Source organism: Capricornis sumatraensis, chromosome 1, assembly GCF_032405125.1.
Source record: "Capricornis sumatraensis isolate serow.1 chromosome 1, serow.2, whole genome shotgun sequence".
Lineage (NCBI taxonomy): Eukaryota > Metazoa > Chordata > Mammalia > Artiodactyla > Bovidae > Capricornis > Capricornis sumatraensis.
In genome coordinates, this window is record NC_091069.1 from 212,424,518 (window position 1) to 212,441,637 (window position 17,120).

The window sequence follows — 17,120 nt, forward strand, 5'->3', positions numbered from 1 at the left end:
CATGAATCGCAGCACACCAGGCATCCCTGTCCATCACCAACTCCCGGAGTTCACTCAGACTCATGTCCATCGAGTCCGTGATGCCATCCAGCCATCTCATCTTCAGTCGTCCCCTTCTCCTCCTGCCCCCAATCCCTCCCAGCCTCAGAGTCTCTTCCAATGAGTCAACTCTTCTCATGAGGTGGCCAAAGTACTGGAGTTTCAGCTTTAGCATCATTCCTTCCAAAGAAATCCCAGGGTTGATCTCCTTCAGAATGGACTGGTTGGATCTCCTTGTAGTCCAAGGGACTCTCAAGAGTCTTCTCCAACACCACAGTTCAAAAGCATCAATTCTTCAGCACTCAGCCTTCTTCACAGTCCAACTCTCACATCCATAGATGACTACTGGAAAAACCATAGCCTTGACTAGATGGACCTTAGTCGGCAAAGTAATGTCTCTGCTTTTGAATATGCTGTCTAGGTTGGTCCTAACTTTTCTTCCAAGGAGTAAGCGTCTTTTAATTTCATGGCTGCAGTCACCATCTGCAGTGATTTTGGAGCCCAAAAAAATAAAGTCTGACACTGTTTCCACTGTTTCCCCATCTATTTCCCATGAAGTGATGGGACCAGATGCCATGATCTTCATTTTCTGAATGTTGAGCTTTAAGCCAACTTTTTCGCTCTCCTCTTTGACTTTCATCAAGAGGCTTTTTAGCTCCTATTCACTTTCTGCCATAAGGATGGTGTCATCTGCATATCTGAGGTTATTGATATTTCTCCCAGCAAATGTCTTATTTAGGTCTGCCCATTTTTGGATTGGGTTTCCTTTTTTTGTTATTGAGTTGTGTGAGCAGTTTGTGTATTTTGGAAATTAAGCCCTTGTCAGTTGCATCATTTGCAAATATCTTTCCCAGACTTGGGTTTGTCTTTGCCTTTTGTTTACAGTTTCCTTTCTTTGCAAAAACTTATAAGTTTAATTAGGTCCCATTTGTTTATTTTTGTTTTTATTTCTTTTGCCTTAGGAGATAGAGCTAAGAAAATGTCGCTACAGTTTATGTTAGAGACTGTGTTGCCAGTGTTCTCTTTTAGGAGCTTTATTGTGTCATGTCTTGGGCTTCCCTTGTGGCTCAGCTGGGAAAGAATCCACCTGCAATGTGGGAGACCTGGGTTCAATCCCTGGGTTGGGAAAATCCCCTGGAGAAGGGAAAGGCTACCCACTCCAGTATTCTGGCCTGGAGAATTCCATAGATTACAGTCTATGGGGCTGCAAAGAGTTGGACATGACTAAGCAACCTAACCTGCCTCTTGAGAAATCTGTATGCAGGCCAGGAAGCAACAGGTAGAACTGGACATGGAACAACAGACTGGTTCCAAATAGGAAAAGGAGTACGTCAAGGCTGTATATTGTCACCCTGCTTATTTAACTTCTATGCAGAGTACATCATGAGAAACGCTTGGCTGGATGAAGCACACCCTGGAATCAAGATTGCCAGGAGAAATATCAATAAGCTCGGATATGCAGATGACACCACCCTTATGGCACAAAGTGAAGAGGAACTAAAAAGCCTCTTGATGAAAATAAAAGAGGAGAATGAAAAAGTTGGCTTAAAGCTCAACATTCAGAAAACGAAGATCATTGCGTCTGGTCCCATTACTCCATGGGAAATAGATGGGGAAACAGTGGAAACAGTGTCAGACTTTATTTTGGGGGGCTCCAAAATCACTGCAGATGGTGACTGCAGCCATGAAATTAAAAGACGCTTACTCCTTGGAAGAAAAGTTAGGACCAACCTAGACAGCATATTCAAAAGCTGAGACATTACTTTGCCGACTAAGGTCCATCTAGTCAAGGCTATGGTTTTTCCAGTAGTCATCTATGGATGTGAGAGTTGGACTATGAAGAAGGCTGAGCACTGAAGAATTGATGCTTTTGAACTGTGGTGTTGGAGAAGACTCTTGAGAGTCCCTTGGACTACAAGGAGATCCAACCAGTCCATTCTGAAGGAGATCAACCCTGGGATTTCTTTGGAAGGAATGATGCTAAAGCTGAAACTCCAGTACTTTGGCCACCTCATGAGAAGAGTTGACTCATTGGAAGAGACTCTGAGGCTGGGAGGGATTGGGGGCAGGAGAAGAAGTGGACGACCAAGGATGAGATGGCTGGGTGGCATCACGGACTCGATGGACATGAGTCTGAGTGAACTCCGGGAGTTGGTGATGGACAGGGAGGCCTGGCGTGCTGTGATTCATGGGGTCGCAAAGAGTCGGACATGACTGAGCGACTGAACTGAACTGAACTGAACTGAAGCAACTTTCACTTCACTTTTATTTAAGTCTTTAAGCTGTTTTGAGTTTTATTTTGGTATATAATGTGAGGGAGTGTTCTAATCTCTTTGGTTTACATGCAGCTTTCCAGTTATCTCAACACAATTTCCTGAAAAGACTGTCTTTCCTCCATAATATATTTTATTCTTGCTTCCTTTGTCAAAGATTCAACGACCATAGGTGTATAGGTTTTTTTCTGGCTCTCTATTCTGTTCCATTGATTCATATATCTGTTTTTGTGCCAATACCATGTTGTTTTGATTATTGTCACTTTGTAATATTGCCTGAAGCCTGGGAGGGTTAAGTCTCCAGTTTTGATCTTCTTCCTCAGGATTACTTTGGTAATTCTGTCTTCCCTGAGTCCATATAAATTTTAGGATTATTTATTCTAGTTCTGTGAAAACTGTCACATGTAATTTAAGAGAGAGAACATTAGTTCTGTAGATTGCTTTGGGTAAGTATGGTCATTTTAACAATATTAATTCTTCCCATCCAAAAGCATGGGCTTTCTTTTTATTTCTTTGAATCAGCCTCAGTTTCTTTTATCAGTGTCTTATAGTTCTCCATATGTAAGTCTTTAACCTCCTTGGTCAAAGTTTTTTTGTTTGTTTTTGATGTGATTCGAAAAGTTACTCTGTCAGTGTAAAGAAATGCAGGTCTCCTACATTGCAGGCAGATCCTTTACCAACTGAGCCACCGGGGAAGCCCAGTATAAAGAAGTGCAGCAGATTTCTGTATGGTAATTTTGTATCCTGTTACTTTACTGACTTTGTTTATCTAGTAGTTTTTGTGTGGAATCTTTAGGGTTTTCTATATAATCATGTCATCTGCCTATAATGGCAGTTTTACCTCTTCCCTTCTAATCTGGGGGCTTCCCTAGTGGCTCAGACGGTAAAGCATCTGTCTGCAATGCAGGAGATCCGGGTTCAATCCCTGGGTTGGGAAGATCCCCTGGAGAAGGAAATAGCAGCCCACTCCAGTATTCTTGCCTGGTAAATCCCATGGACCGCGGAGCCTGGTAGGTTACTGTCCATGGGGTCGCAAAGAGTCGGACATGACTGAGAGACTTCACTTTCACTTTCACTTTTGTAATCTGGGTATATTTTGTATCCTTTTCTCGTCTGACTGCTGCGGGTAGCACTTCCAATACTATGTTGAGTAGAAGTGGTGAGACTGGGCATCCTTGTCTTATTACAGATGTTAGTGAGGGATGGCTTTTAGCTTTTCACTGTTGAGTATTATGTTGACTGTGGGCTTGTAATAAACAGTTTCTATTATATTGAGATGTGTTCCCTTAACACCCACTTTGATAAGAGTTTTTGTCATGAATGGATGTCGAATTTTATCAGATGCTTTTTCTGCATCTGTTGAAATGATTATGTGGTTTTCTCTTTTCTTTTGTTGATGTGGTGTATCACATTGATTGATTTGTGTACATTGAGCCATCCTTGTGACCTGGGGATAAATCCAATATGATTATATCATTTGATCTTTTTCTTGGATTTGATTTGCTAATTTTTGTTGAGAATTTTTGCATCTGTATTTGTCTAAGATATCAGCCTATAATTTTCTCTTTTGGTATCATCTGGTTTTGGTATCAGGGTGATATGATGACTTAAGTTCTTCTTTATATGTTTGGTAGAATTCCCCAGTGAAGCCACCTCCGTGTTCTGAATTCTTAAATAAAATGTTGTATAGCCTGTGTCAGTACTTTCTTTTTATAGCTGAATAGTATTCCATTATATGGATTCTCAGTTAACATTATCACACCTAACAAAATCAGTAATCCTTTTTGCATCACCTAATATCTTGATTGTTTTCAGTTTCTCCAAGATCCAGTCCGGGATCATACATTGCAGTTGTGTACATTCCCTTAATCTTCTTTACTGCGGAGTCATTCCTTGTTTTATGGGATTGACTAGCTGCAGACGCCATGCTAGTTATCACAGAATACCCCACCTCCTGGGTTTGTTTGAGTGTTTCCTTGTGGAGTTCTTAGCTTTTTCTTCTGTCCTCTGTATTTTATATAAATGTGATTAGATTCCTGTTAAACATTTTGGCTAGGATGTACACTTCATTGTATCTCATTGGGAAACATACGATATGTATTTCATTATTTATAATGCTGAGATTAATGATTGAATGAGAGTTTGATTCCCCCATTGTGAATTTTATCTTTTTTCAGTCCTTACAAGTAAGAAGTAATCTTTGTTGTATTACTTTGGTACCATACAATGTCTGATTCTCTGTCAATCTTTTGTTTGATGATTAAAACACTGATTGATAATCATTGCCTTAATCAGTAATTTCATGAAATATTGCAACATAATAATTTTCTTATTCTGTCACTCTACCTACATTCATAATTGTCATTTTTCTATAAAGAAGAGCTTTTCCTTTTTACTTGAAGCTATCTGCCTCTCCTGAACCACAGATCACTCTTTGAAAGCAAAACAACAATGATCAAAATTTACTTGTCTTCCCCCCAATAGTTTTTAAGGAAAGGGTTGATGTTATAGCTGCCTCCTTGAAATTGAAATCGCTGGCATTCAGTTGCAGGTATTTTGTAATTACCACTATGGTGTTGTGTTTAAATTTATGGATTAAACAAAAGTTGGGTTTGTGAGAGTTTTGAGCTTCCAGACAGGTTTCTTTTTTTGTTTGTGTTTTTCAAGTTATGTTTTTGTTATTAAAAAATATATTATATATTATATTGCATATATATTGTATTATATATTGTATATATATTATATATATATATGAAAATAATACTGTGTTCAGACTGGGGCCTGTGTTAAATTGAATTTCAAATTTTAGAGACAGCTTATGTAACCTAATATGATCAGTTTTTTAATTAATGTTTTCATGTGGTCTTGAAAAGAATATTCCTATTCTTTTGAATTGAATGAAAAGTCCTAAATCAAGACTATTAGTAATATTAATAATGTTATTTGAAACACTCATATCCCTATTTTTTGTCTGCTTGATCTATTAGCCATTTAGAGACATTTGTTAAAAATCTATTAGGATTATAGATTTTTCCATTTATACTCACGCTTTTCAGGATTTATTTATATATTTTGAGCCTATGTTTCTATCTTTATGTAGCTTCATGATTGTTAAATTATCTTTTTGGATGGTTCCTTTTACTAGCAACAAAATCTCCTTGTCTCTTTTCTCAATTAATTAATTTATTTTTAAAATCTGGTTTTGGCTCTGCTTTGTTGCTGTGTGCGGTTTTCTGTAGCTGTGGTGAGTGGGCTACGCTCCAGTTGCAGTGTGCAGGCTTCTCAGTGTGGGGGCTTCTCTTGTGAAGCACAGGCTCTAGGCTTGAGGGCTTCAGTAGTTGCAGTACATGGGCTCAGTAGTTGTGGCTCCCATGCTTTGGGAGCACAGACTCAGCAGTGGCTCACAAGTTTAGTTACTCTGTGGCTTGTGGGATCTTCTGGACCAGGGGTGGAACTCATGTCCCCTGCCTTAGCAGGCAGATTCTTTACCACTGAGCCACCAGGGAAGCCTGCCTTGTCCCTTTTAAATGCTGCTCATTTAAAATACATGATGTTAGTAAATAACTACAGCAGATTTCTGATGGTCATTTTCCTGATTTTTGAAAAATTTCCTAATTTTTAAAATTTTGTGTTGTTTTGTTTTAGACATGTGTCTTATAAGCAGTATACAGCAGAATTTTAACCCAATCTGAGAGTCTCTGTTTTTCAGTAAGTGAGTTTACATTTATATTTACTCTGATAATACATTTGAATTTAGTTTTGCTATTTTTTCTTATGCTTTTCTGTTTGCCATGCATTTTCTCCGCTTTTTTTTCCACCTCTTCTCCTGTCCTCTGTTGAACTATTAGCTTGCTTTGTTTCTTTTATTTCTTAATCTGTGTGGAAATGTATATGTTCCGTATCTGTTCTTCCAGTGGTCACTCTGAAGGTTAATATGCATTAAGTGAAACTTTCTTTATAGCAATCATGTCATTTTTATATAGTATTTTGGATTCACTTGTTAATCACACCTAAAAGTACTTTTTGTGCTCTCTCTTTTACTCTGCGTATTTGTTAGTTTTCATTATCTTTCAATAATCTCCTTATTTAGTTTTGTTTCTTGCATTCCTTTCCTTCCTCCTGAGTTCATTTTTCTTCATACTAAAATACATTCCCTTGATACTTCTTTTAGCTAGAGTTTGTGTACTTTATAAGTCCTGATCTGTTTCAGAATGTTGTTATTTCATTTTCATTTTACCTGAACTCTCTAACATTCACCTGTAAATTATGTACAATAAAGCCAGTTGGCCCACAGTATAGGGTTATTGGGGGTAACTAATAATATTTGTTTTGTATGTATATATAATGCTATTATTATTAGCTAATATACCTCCTGAAAGTGAAAGTGTTAGTCGATCGGTTGTGTCCAATTTTTTGAGACTTTATGGACTGTAGCCCACCAGGCTCCTCTGTCCATGGAATTCTCCAGGCAAAGTACTGGAGTGGTTTCATTCTCCTCTCCAAGGGATCTTCCCAACTCAGGGATCGAACCCAAGTCTCTGGCATTGCAGGTGAATTCTTTACCATCTGAGTTACCAGGGAAGCCCAATATATATCCTATTAGAGTTATATTAGAATTACTGTGTTTTGAATAGATTTTAAAAAGCATCACTTACTGTATTGAGATCATATTTACTAAGATAAAAGAGAATAATACCTACTAGAAATACCATGAATTGTACTTGCTCACACCTTGGGAGAAGAGCAGCTGGGATAAGATGAAATTAGGGGTCCTAACTAGAGCCAGACATCCTGGAATGTGAAGTCAAGTGGGCCTTAGAAAGCATCACTACGAACAAAGCTAGTGGAGGTGATGGAATTCCAGTGGAGCTCTTTCAAATCCTGAAAGATGATGCTGTGAAAGTGCTGCACTCAATATGCCAGCAAATTTGGAAAACTCAGCAGTGGCCACAGGACTGGAAAAGGTCAGTTTTCATTCCAATCCCAAAGAAAGGCAATGCCAAAGAATGCTCAAACTACTGCACAATTGCACTCATCTCACACACTGGTAAAGTAATGCTCAAAATTCTCCAGGCCAGGCTTTAGCAATACGTGAACCGTGAACTTCCTGATGTTCAAGCTGGTTTTAGAAAAGGCAGAGGAACCAGAGATCAAATTGCCAACATCCACTGGATCATCGAAAAAGCAAGAGAGTTCCAGAAAAACATCTATTTCTGCTTTATTGACTATGCCAAAGCCTTTGACTGTGTGGATCACAATAAACTGTAGAAAATTCTTCAAGAGATGGGAATACCAGACCACCTGACCTGCCTCTTGAGAAACCTATATGCAGGTCAGGAAGCAACAATCAGAACTGGACATGGAACAACAGACTGGTTCCAAATAGGAAAAGGAGTACGTCAAGGCTGTATATTGTCACCCTGCTTATTTAACTTCTATGCAGAATACATCATGAGAAATGCTGGGCTGGAGGAAGCACAAGCTGGAATCAGGATTGCCAGGAGAAATATCAATAACCTCAGATATGCAGATGACACCACCCTTATGATAGAAGGTGAAGAGAAACTAAGAAGCCTCTTGATGAAAGTGAAAGTGGAGAGTGAAAAAGTTGGCTTAAAGTTCAACATTCAGAAAACGAAGATCATGGCATCTGGTCCCATCCCTTCATGGGAAATAGATGGGGAAACAGTGGAAACAGTGTCAGACTTTATTTTGGGGGGCTCCAAAATCACTGCAGATGGTGACTGCAGCCATGAAATTAAAAGACACTTACTCCTTGAAAGAAAAGTTATGGCCAACCTAGACAGCATATTGAAAAGCAAAGACATTACTTTGCCGACTAAGGTCCGTCTAGTCAAGGCTATGGTTTTTCCTGTGGTCATGTATGGATGTGAGAGTTGGACTGTGAAGAAAGCTGAGTGCTGAAGAATTGATGCTTTTGAACTGTGGTGTTGGAGAAGACTCTTGAGAGTCCCTTGGACTGCAAGGAGATCCAACCAGTCCATTCTGAAGGAGATCAACCCTGGGATTTCTTTGGAGGGAATGATGCTGAAGCTGAAACTCCAGTACTTTGGCCACCTCATGTGAAGAGCTGACTCATTGGAAAAGACTCTGATGCTGGGAGGGATTGGGGGCAGGAGGAGAAGGGGACGACAGAGGATGAGATGGCTGGATCGTATCACTGACTCGATGGACATGAGTCTGAGTGAACTCCGGGAGTTGGTGATGGACAGGGAGGCCTGGCGTGCTGCGATTCATGGGGTCGCAAAGAGTCAGACACTACTGAGCAACTGAACTGAACTGAACTGCCAGCTTGGTGTTACTATCATTCAGTAAAACCTTGAGACATGCAAGCATGAAGTGCAATTTTTTTACTTTGTTTTTATATATTTACAAAGACAATGCACAAATAGTATAAAATTCAAATGATAAGAAAAGAAGAGGAAAGAAAGAAATCTTTCCAGAAATCCCACAGAATTAAAACTGTTGACATATTGAAACACATCCTTCTAGAACACATCTTCCTCTGCATGTGTAGCTATATGGATTTATAGAGACTTGCCTTTTCATCTTTCAAAAGGAATCATACTATATTTGCAGTTTTGCTACTGCATTTCTCACTTAGTGGTTATCAAGGGAATATAAATGAACATCATTGTATATAGCACTGAATAAATGTATAGGGTCGAGAAGATTTGGAAGAGGGCATGGCAACCCATGCCAGTATTCTTACCTGGAGAATCTCATGGACAGAGGAGCCTGGCAGGCTACAGTCCATAGGGTCACAAAGAGTTGGACACAACTGAAGCAACATAGCATGCACATACTATTGTATGGATGTGTCATAATTTTATTTAATCAATTCCGTATTGTGAGGCTTTAAAATTATTTTTATTTTATAAAGTACACACAGTTGCCTGAAAATGTCTTTAAGATAAATTGCTTGCAGTGGTATTAGTCAAAGAACGTGCACGTTCACGTTTTTTATACATATTTAATTTTTCTCTCCAGAAAGTGTCCAAGAATGCCTCTTTTCTTTACATAAACTGAGTATTGTCATTTTTTCCCTTTACATTTCCAGTTTGAGATTTTTATCAATATCTCTGCTTATTATCATTTGAGTATCTTACTGAATGAGTTTGAGTATCTTTTCTTGTTTTATTGATCTTTTGTAATTATTTTGAAATTTTTCCTTTGGCCATTTATTATCTTTTTGCATTTATCCATTGCTTATTAAACTATGTGGACCTTTTTCTTATTTGGCTTATAAATTATTTATTATAAATACCCTGTTGTTTTTTTTTTAAATCTTTCAACTTTGTGCTTTTTATTATGTTACTGTTATTTGGTTTTTTTGGTTTTCAACCTTGTTCAAGAATTTTTTGACATTTTTATTTGATCAAAATTTCCTTTATGAGTTCTGGGTTGTTTCCTTACGTGGGATAACTGAAAGTTCTTACGCACTTCAAAAGTATTAGAATGTTCACTCATATTTTCTTTTAATGCTCTTACCAGTTTATTTCTCTCCCATTTAGAATCTTTAACTCATTTGGAGTGGTTTTGGTATAAGGAGATATATATATATATCAGTACCTTCCTGTTTTTCACATTCCGTTCTGCGTTTTAAACTTTACTGAGGAAAATCAAGGTACATTGAGCATCCTGAATCGTGGCAGGAAGTGAGATATGCGGCATAGTTTTCAGTTTACTAATGTGTCTTGGGTATTTGTGAGCAGAATTGGAGGTTCAAAGGGGGAAAGAGTGGATTGGGAAGAAGTTGACAGTCTCATGTCTGGGTTACCTTATATGTGAGTGTGTGAAAAAGGATTAAAGAGAGGATACAAGCAAAGTGTCTTTTAGAAGTTTAGTGTATTTTAGCAGTTTCACTGCTTTTAGTGACCCTGAGTTCTTTATCAGGGCAAGTGGAACTGGGGTAGGATGACATGAGACACCAGCTGACGTGAGGACTTAGAGGCTTTGCATCTTGAATACCAAGTGGCCTTCATGATGAATCCATGAACTTTCTGAGTTCTGTGAACTGGTAGGGTTTTCTTTAACTACTTTTTCAGCATATGTTTCACTTTAGAAAGAAATTACAATAGGGAAGGGGGTTCCCTTTCCATCTCTGACCTCTGATCCCCTGACCCATAAGTAAATGCTTGTTACGCTTCTTGTATATCTTACAGAAATTCCAAGCATTATTTTGACTGCTACTTGCTATCAAATGCTCAGTTATTGAAATTGAAGGTCTTTCACTCAGAAGAGAAAAATCAAGAAAGAAGGTAAGAAATAGAAATCTGTTTATGGCTTTGAAACATACATTTCTTCAAGTTAAGAAGAATTCATCAAGATAATTTCTTTAGAACAATCCCTTTCAACAATAAAAATCAATTTAATGAACATAAACAGGAAGAAACAGATGCCAGGGGTGAAATATGGCTCGTGATGACAGCCTCTGTTTGTTGTGTACCTGACACTGGCCAGATGCTTTGCACACACTGTCACTAATTCACACCGTATTGACATCTTCAGTGCAGAGATGAAGAAACTGGGGCTTCTAGAGAGAAATAACATGCCCCAAGCTTGCCCTGGTTGGTAAAGAATAGAGCTGGGTTTGGACTCTAGTCTTTACCTTTGGAGCCACCTGTGTTGTGGGTAACCTGAAGTCTGTTCCAGCCAGTCCTGAAAGACCTTCCCCCCACTTTTGGATTAGACCATTCCTTTTCTTTTTTCTGCTATTTTGTTCATAGGCCCATAAGGAATAGATGTAATAACACAGACACAATTTCACATTTGTGAACTATGGCTTATAGAATGCATATAGGATAACTTTTATAATAATATTTGCTGTTTTGAATTTTTCCCATTATTGAAGAGCATCTGGGCCTCCATTACTGTGTGTGCATCACTCAGGATCCTTCTATTTGTCTGTAATTTGTTATAATGTGTTGATTCATTAGAATGAGATGTAAAATTGCCGTTTGATAACTGTTGTGATTAATGTACAGGCATCAGTGGCTGAGATTAGATGGTGCTCGCCCCCTAGGGTTATGCTGTGTCTAGTGGGCAGATGAGGGAAAAGAGCAAGAAGATATTAATTTCTTCCATAATTCTCATTCACGGTCTGTTCTGTTTCAGGTTTCTCTGGGAACTGGCTGGGTAAGACTATTAATGGGGAGAAGGAAGGATGGGGGTGGGATGGGCAGACCTATATTTTATCCTTCAATTCAGTTCAGTTCAGTTCAGTCGCTCAGTCTTGTACGACTCTGCGACCCCATGAATCGCAGCACGCCAGGCCTCCTGTCCATCACCAACTCCTGCAGTTCACTCAGACTCAACGTCCATCGAGTCAGTGATGCCATCCAGCCATCTCATCCTCTATCGTCCCCTTCTCCTCCTGCCCCCAATCCCTCCCAGCATCAGAGTCTTTTCCAATGAGTCAGCTCTTCACATGAGGTGGCCAAAGTACTGGAGTTTCAGCTTCAGTATCATTCCTGCCAAAGAAATCCCAGGGCTGATCTCCTTCAGAATGGACTGGTTGGATCTCCTTGAAGTCCCAGGGACTCTCAAGAGTCTTCTCCAACACCACAGTTCAAAAGCATCAATTCTTCGGTGCTCAGCCTTCTTCACAGTCTAACTCTCACATCCATACATGACCACAGGAAAAACCATAGCCTTGACTAGACGGACCTTTGTTGGCAAAGTAATGTCCCGGCTTTTGAATATACTATCTAGGTTGGTCATAACTTTTCTTCCAAGGAGTAAGCATCTTTTAATTTCATGGCTGCAGTCACCATCTGCAGTGATTTTGGAGCCCCTAAAAATAAAGTCTGACACTGTTTCCACTGTTTCCCCATCTATTTCCCATGAAGTGATGGGACCGGATGCCATGATCTTCGTTTTCTGAATGTTGAGCTTTAAACAGAAATGTCATATCAAACAAGTCATTGTTCATTGCACTTCTACTGTAGGTCTGTCTCTGTCTTGTACTTTGTTGTTGTTCAGTAGTTAAGTCATATCTGATTCTTTGCTCATATGGACTGCAGCACACCAGGCTCCTTTCTCTTCCTTCATTATCTTCCAGACTTTGCTCAAATTCATGTCCATTGAGTCAGTGATGCTATCTAACCATCTCATCCTCTGCTGCCCTCTTTCCTTTTGCCTTCAAATTTTCTCAGCATCAGGGTCTTTTCCAATGAGTCAGCTCTTCACATCAGGTGGCCCAAGTATTGGAGCTTCAGCTTCAGCATCAGTCCTTCCAATGAATATTCAGGGTTGATTTCCTTTGAGATTGATTGGCCTGATCTCCTTGCAGTCCAGGGAACTCTGAAGAGTCTTCTCCAGCCCCCATAATTTGAAAGCATCAATTCTTCAGCACTCAGCTTTTTTTATGGGCCAAATCTTATATCCGTACATGACTGCTGGAAAAACCATAGCTTTGACTATACAGACCTTTGTTGGCAAAGTAGTGTCTCTACTTTTTAATATGGTGTCTAGGTTTGTTCTAGTTTTCCCTCCAAGGAGCAAGCGTTTTTTAATTTCATGGCTGCAGTCACCATCCACAGTGATTTTGGACCCCAAGAAAATAAAATCTGTCGCTGCTTCTGCTTTTTCCCCTTCTATTTACTGTGAAGTGATGGGACCAGTTGCCACGATCTTAGTTTTTTTTCATGTTGAGTTTTAAGCAACTGTTTTGATGCTTGTCAAAAGAAAAACATTCTTTGCCAATAAGGTCATAGGATATAAGTGGAAAGGCAAGACACATAAACAACATGAAACCAAACTAGAGAGTTTGCTGAAGCATTCCACTGTACTGTGTGACTTAAAATATAAAAAACATTAGAGATAGGAAAGATTATTGGCCATAAGTAGTCAGGGCAGCTAAGATATGGCCAGATGGAAAGGAGAAGGAGTCTTGAGATCCTGTCATTTTTATATGTATTAAGAGACTGAAGAGGGGCTTCCCCAATAGCTCAGTTGATAAAGAATCCACCTGCAATGCAGGAGATCCCGGTTTGATTCCTGGGTCAGGAAGATCCTCTGGAGAAGGGATAGGCTGCCCACTCCAGTATTCTTGGGCTTCCCTTGTGGCTCAACTGGTAAAGAATCTGGCTGCAATGCTAGAAACCTGGGTTCAATCCCTGGGTTGGGAAGATCCCCTGGAGAAGGGAAAGGCTACCCACTCTAGTATTCTGGCCTGGAGAACTCCATGGGCTGTATAGTCCGTAGAGTCGCAAAGAGTCGGACACGACTGAGCAACTTGCTCTTTCAAGAGACAGAAGAACTGTGTCCAAAAACCTAAGATAAACCCAAGGGTAGAGCCCTTGGTAAACCAGTCTTTCTAAGTAATGACATTAATGTATGCCCTCCACAGCAAATTCTGGGTTCCCAGGAGCCCTTCCCCCAGATAATTGCAGGTGAAAGGTCATCATCAAGAAGCTTCCTCAGCCTGCCCTTGGTGTTAGTTGATCTGTCTTAGTCTAAAGTCCCTTGGCACTTGACGTAAACAGTTTGTACTGCATTATTGTGACATGTTGTCTTGGAATCTGTTCTCCCATTCCTTCTTCCTTTGGCCTCCTTCATGCCTGGTGCAGTCTGTGGATGTAGAAGGTCTAATAACAGTGCATGAATGCCTTTGGACTGAGGCCCATGATCTTGGCACCAGGAAAGCCCTGTGGGGTCCCGAATTGTAAACCAACTTCATCCTTGAGATCCAAAACAGAGCTGAGCTTGAGACTGTGAATGCACCATGTCTCCTAGCTCTGTTTTCTTGTCTCAGATGGAATTTCTGTGTTAAAGCAAGAGTTCTAGGAGATTCCATCCCATCCTATGCAGGATTTCTGAACAGACTAGAATGGGAAACACATGAAAACTCATACTACAGACAGACCTTTAAACACTTGCTGTCCAGACTTATCATTGAGTTCAGCAAGTGAGTTAGAAAGGGGCTGGGGTGGTATTTGAGGCAACAAAAAGCTATTTTATAGTCTTGTGCATTAAAAAACTCCAGAGATGGTTATTCTGTTTATGTTTAGAAAACCCGCCTTTCAGGGGAAGTATCTCCACTTTTATCTCATCCCATATCAAGCAGGTCACCAAGAACAATTGTAGCCCTTTTCTTACTCTAGATTTGCTAGAATCACATCTGATCCCACAGCTGAGAAAGACCCTTGGTCTCTTTGGACATGTCGCTGACAATATCTCTTCACATTAATGGTTTTGTTGCTGATAGTATTTCTTTGCAGTAATGATTTTATCCTGGATATCCAGAGGGACAGAAAGAGATGAGTAATAGGGGAGTGGAGTTACAAAATAAATCTACAGTAAAAATAAAACAAATTACTTCTCTACTATTATGAAAAAGAAGTAAAGAATTATTTCAACAGTTATTTATGTCAAGCAGGAAGTATTAATTTTCCCCAAATAATTAAGAATATGTTTTTAACATTGGTCTTGATATAAAATGCTGACATATACTTTTGGTTGTGGGTATCCATTTGCTTATAGTTAAATGAAGTTAAGTAGACTCAGGTCAGGGTATTTGATTTTGCTTTGATATATTTGTTTTCCCAGTTCTTTTTCTTTTAAGGAGGTGATCAGGTATCATTTGGAAATGTGTTTCGGGTGATGGCATACTAAGCAGGTCTTTGATAAATCTTCCAGAACCCGAGGCTTGCATGCTTCTGAGCTTCTGTGAATGGCCCCGGCACTCCTGACCACCCTTCCGGCTAGGATGTCACTCAGATCCCTGAAATGGAGCCTTCTGCTGCTCTCGCTGCTGAGTTTCCTGGTGATGTGGTACCTCAGTCTGCCGCACTACAATGTGATAGAACGTGTGAACTGGATGTACTTCTATGAGTATGAGCCCATTTACAGACAAGACTTCCGCTTCACACTTCGAGAGCATTCAAATTGCTCTCATCAAAACCCATTTCTTGTCATCCTGGTGACTTCACACCCCTCAGATGTGAAAGCCAGGCAGGCCATTAGAGTTACCTGGGGTGAAAAGAAGTCTTGGTGGGGATATGAAGTTCTTACATTTTTCTTATTAGGCCAACAGGCTGAAAAGGAAGACAAAATGTTAGCATTATCCTTAGAGGATGAACACCTCCTTTATGGGGACATAATACGACAGGATTTTTTAGATACCTACAATAATCTGACCTTGAAAACCATTATGGCATTTAGGTGGGTAACTGAGTTTTGCCCCAATGCCAGGTATATCATGAAGACAGACACTGATGTTTTCGTCAATACTGGCAATTTAGTGAAGTATCTTTTAAATTTAAACCACTCAGAGAAGTTTTTCACAGGTTATCCTCTAATTGATAATTATTCTTATAGAGGATTTTACCAAAAAACCCATATTTCATACCAGGAATATCCCTTCAAGGTGTTCCCACCTTACTGCAGTGGGTTGGGTTATATAATGTCCAGAGATTTGGTGCCGAGAATCTATGAAATGATGAGTCACGTAAAACCCATCAAGTTTGAAGATGTATATGTTGGGATCTGTTTGAATTTATTAAAAGTGGACATTCATATTCCAGAAGACACCAACCTTTTCTTTTTATATAGGATCCATTTGGATGTCTGTCAGCTCAGACGTGTGATTGCAGCCCATGGCTTTTCTTCCAAGGAAATCATCACATTTTGGCAGGTTATGCTAAGGAACACCACATGTCATTATTAATTTGACATTCTGCCCAAAGCCTAGAGAAGGGAGGATACTTTATGGAAAGCGTTATTGTTAGACTATGAAATCGCCAATGAAAAACCCATGAGAAGGTCACTGTGTGGCTCAAAGCTGAAGCTCATAGAGAGCCTATAGACTGGAGACTGGAGGGTTACACTTGGCCTGTGGTTTATTATGACAACAATCAAGTCAAGCCTTTTAAAGGTGATATTCAGAGGAATTAAAATCTTATAGGAATGGGAGGGTTTTTTTTAATAAAACTAATAGGACCAAACAGTTTGAACATGTCATTCTGTAGTCTAGAGCTTCTTAAATGGGTTTCATTGAATTATAAGCTCATTTATCCATAACAACAAAACAGTGTGGAGCATTATTCATTGAGGCATCTAGTCAGTTCAGGGTTTTGTGTATATCTTACATGGATTACTAGTTTCTTTAAATATACAGTTCTGTGTAAAAGAAACTGAAGTTATTTCTGAACAAAGTTTAATCTGTTTTTGGTCATTTGGAAGATATTTCAAGATGTTGCAGTATTAAAGAGTTATTAATTATTATTTAATAATACTTAGAGTTTTACACTTTATGGATGTTTGAATGTTTTGGTTGTTTCAATACTGCATAAACAGAATAAACTTTTTTTCCAGTTACTTCAGTGATGAATTTATGATGAAGAGCTCCATTAATGTGTAGTCATTATTGTATATCAATAATCTCTTGGACTTTGATAAATATTTCATCATGGTAATATAGAGAAGAATTAAAGCAAGAAGATCAAAATTACTGTCTTGTTTTTAAAAACATAATCCCTGGTATTTTTAGATGTCACTTCATTTGTCTCATTTTTCTGCCTGGAAATTTGGAGTAATATAGAATGCCAGGTAGCATGTTTCCTTTTAGAAAGGACTCTGAAGCCCAAAAAGAACAAACGAACATGATGGCCAGAATATCATGGAAAGCAGTATCGTATTTCAGTGCTTGAGTTGGAAAGAGAAGACTAATATTTGAGTCGCAGTTAACTGTTCCATGTTTTTTTCATTAACAATCAGTTTGAGAATAAAAAAAAATAAAGAAAAAAAGCACTGTTGCTGTTGTTACTAGTTTCACATCAAGAG

The 17,120-nt window shown here is 39.1% G+C and overlaps 1 protein-coding gene across 1 annotated transcript; it reads left to right on the plus strand.

Moving 5' to 3' along the window:
- Positions 1–14,997: 14,997 nt before the first annotated feature.
- Positions 14,998–16,005, plus strand: B3GALNT1 (beta-1,3-N-acetylgalactosaminyltransferase 1 (Globoside blood group)). Its single transcript, XM_068981721.1, has one exon. It carries the CDS (start codon positions 15,010–15,012, stop codon positions 16,003–16,005), a length of 996 nt encoding a protein of 331 aa, XP_068837822.1. The 5' UTR covers positions 14,998–15,009.
- Positions 16,006–17,120: the final 1,115 nt, after the last annotated feature.

Coding starts and splice junctions, on each gene's coding strand:
- B3GALNT1 (XM_068981721.1), top strand. CDS start 15,010: ATGGCCCCGGCACTCCTGACCACCCTTCCGGCTAGGATGTCACTCAGA.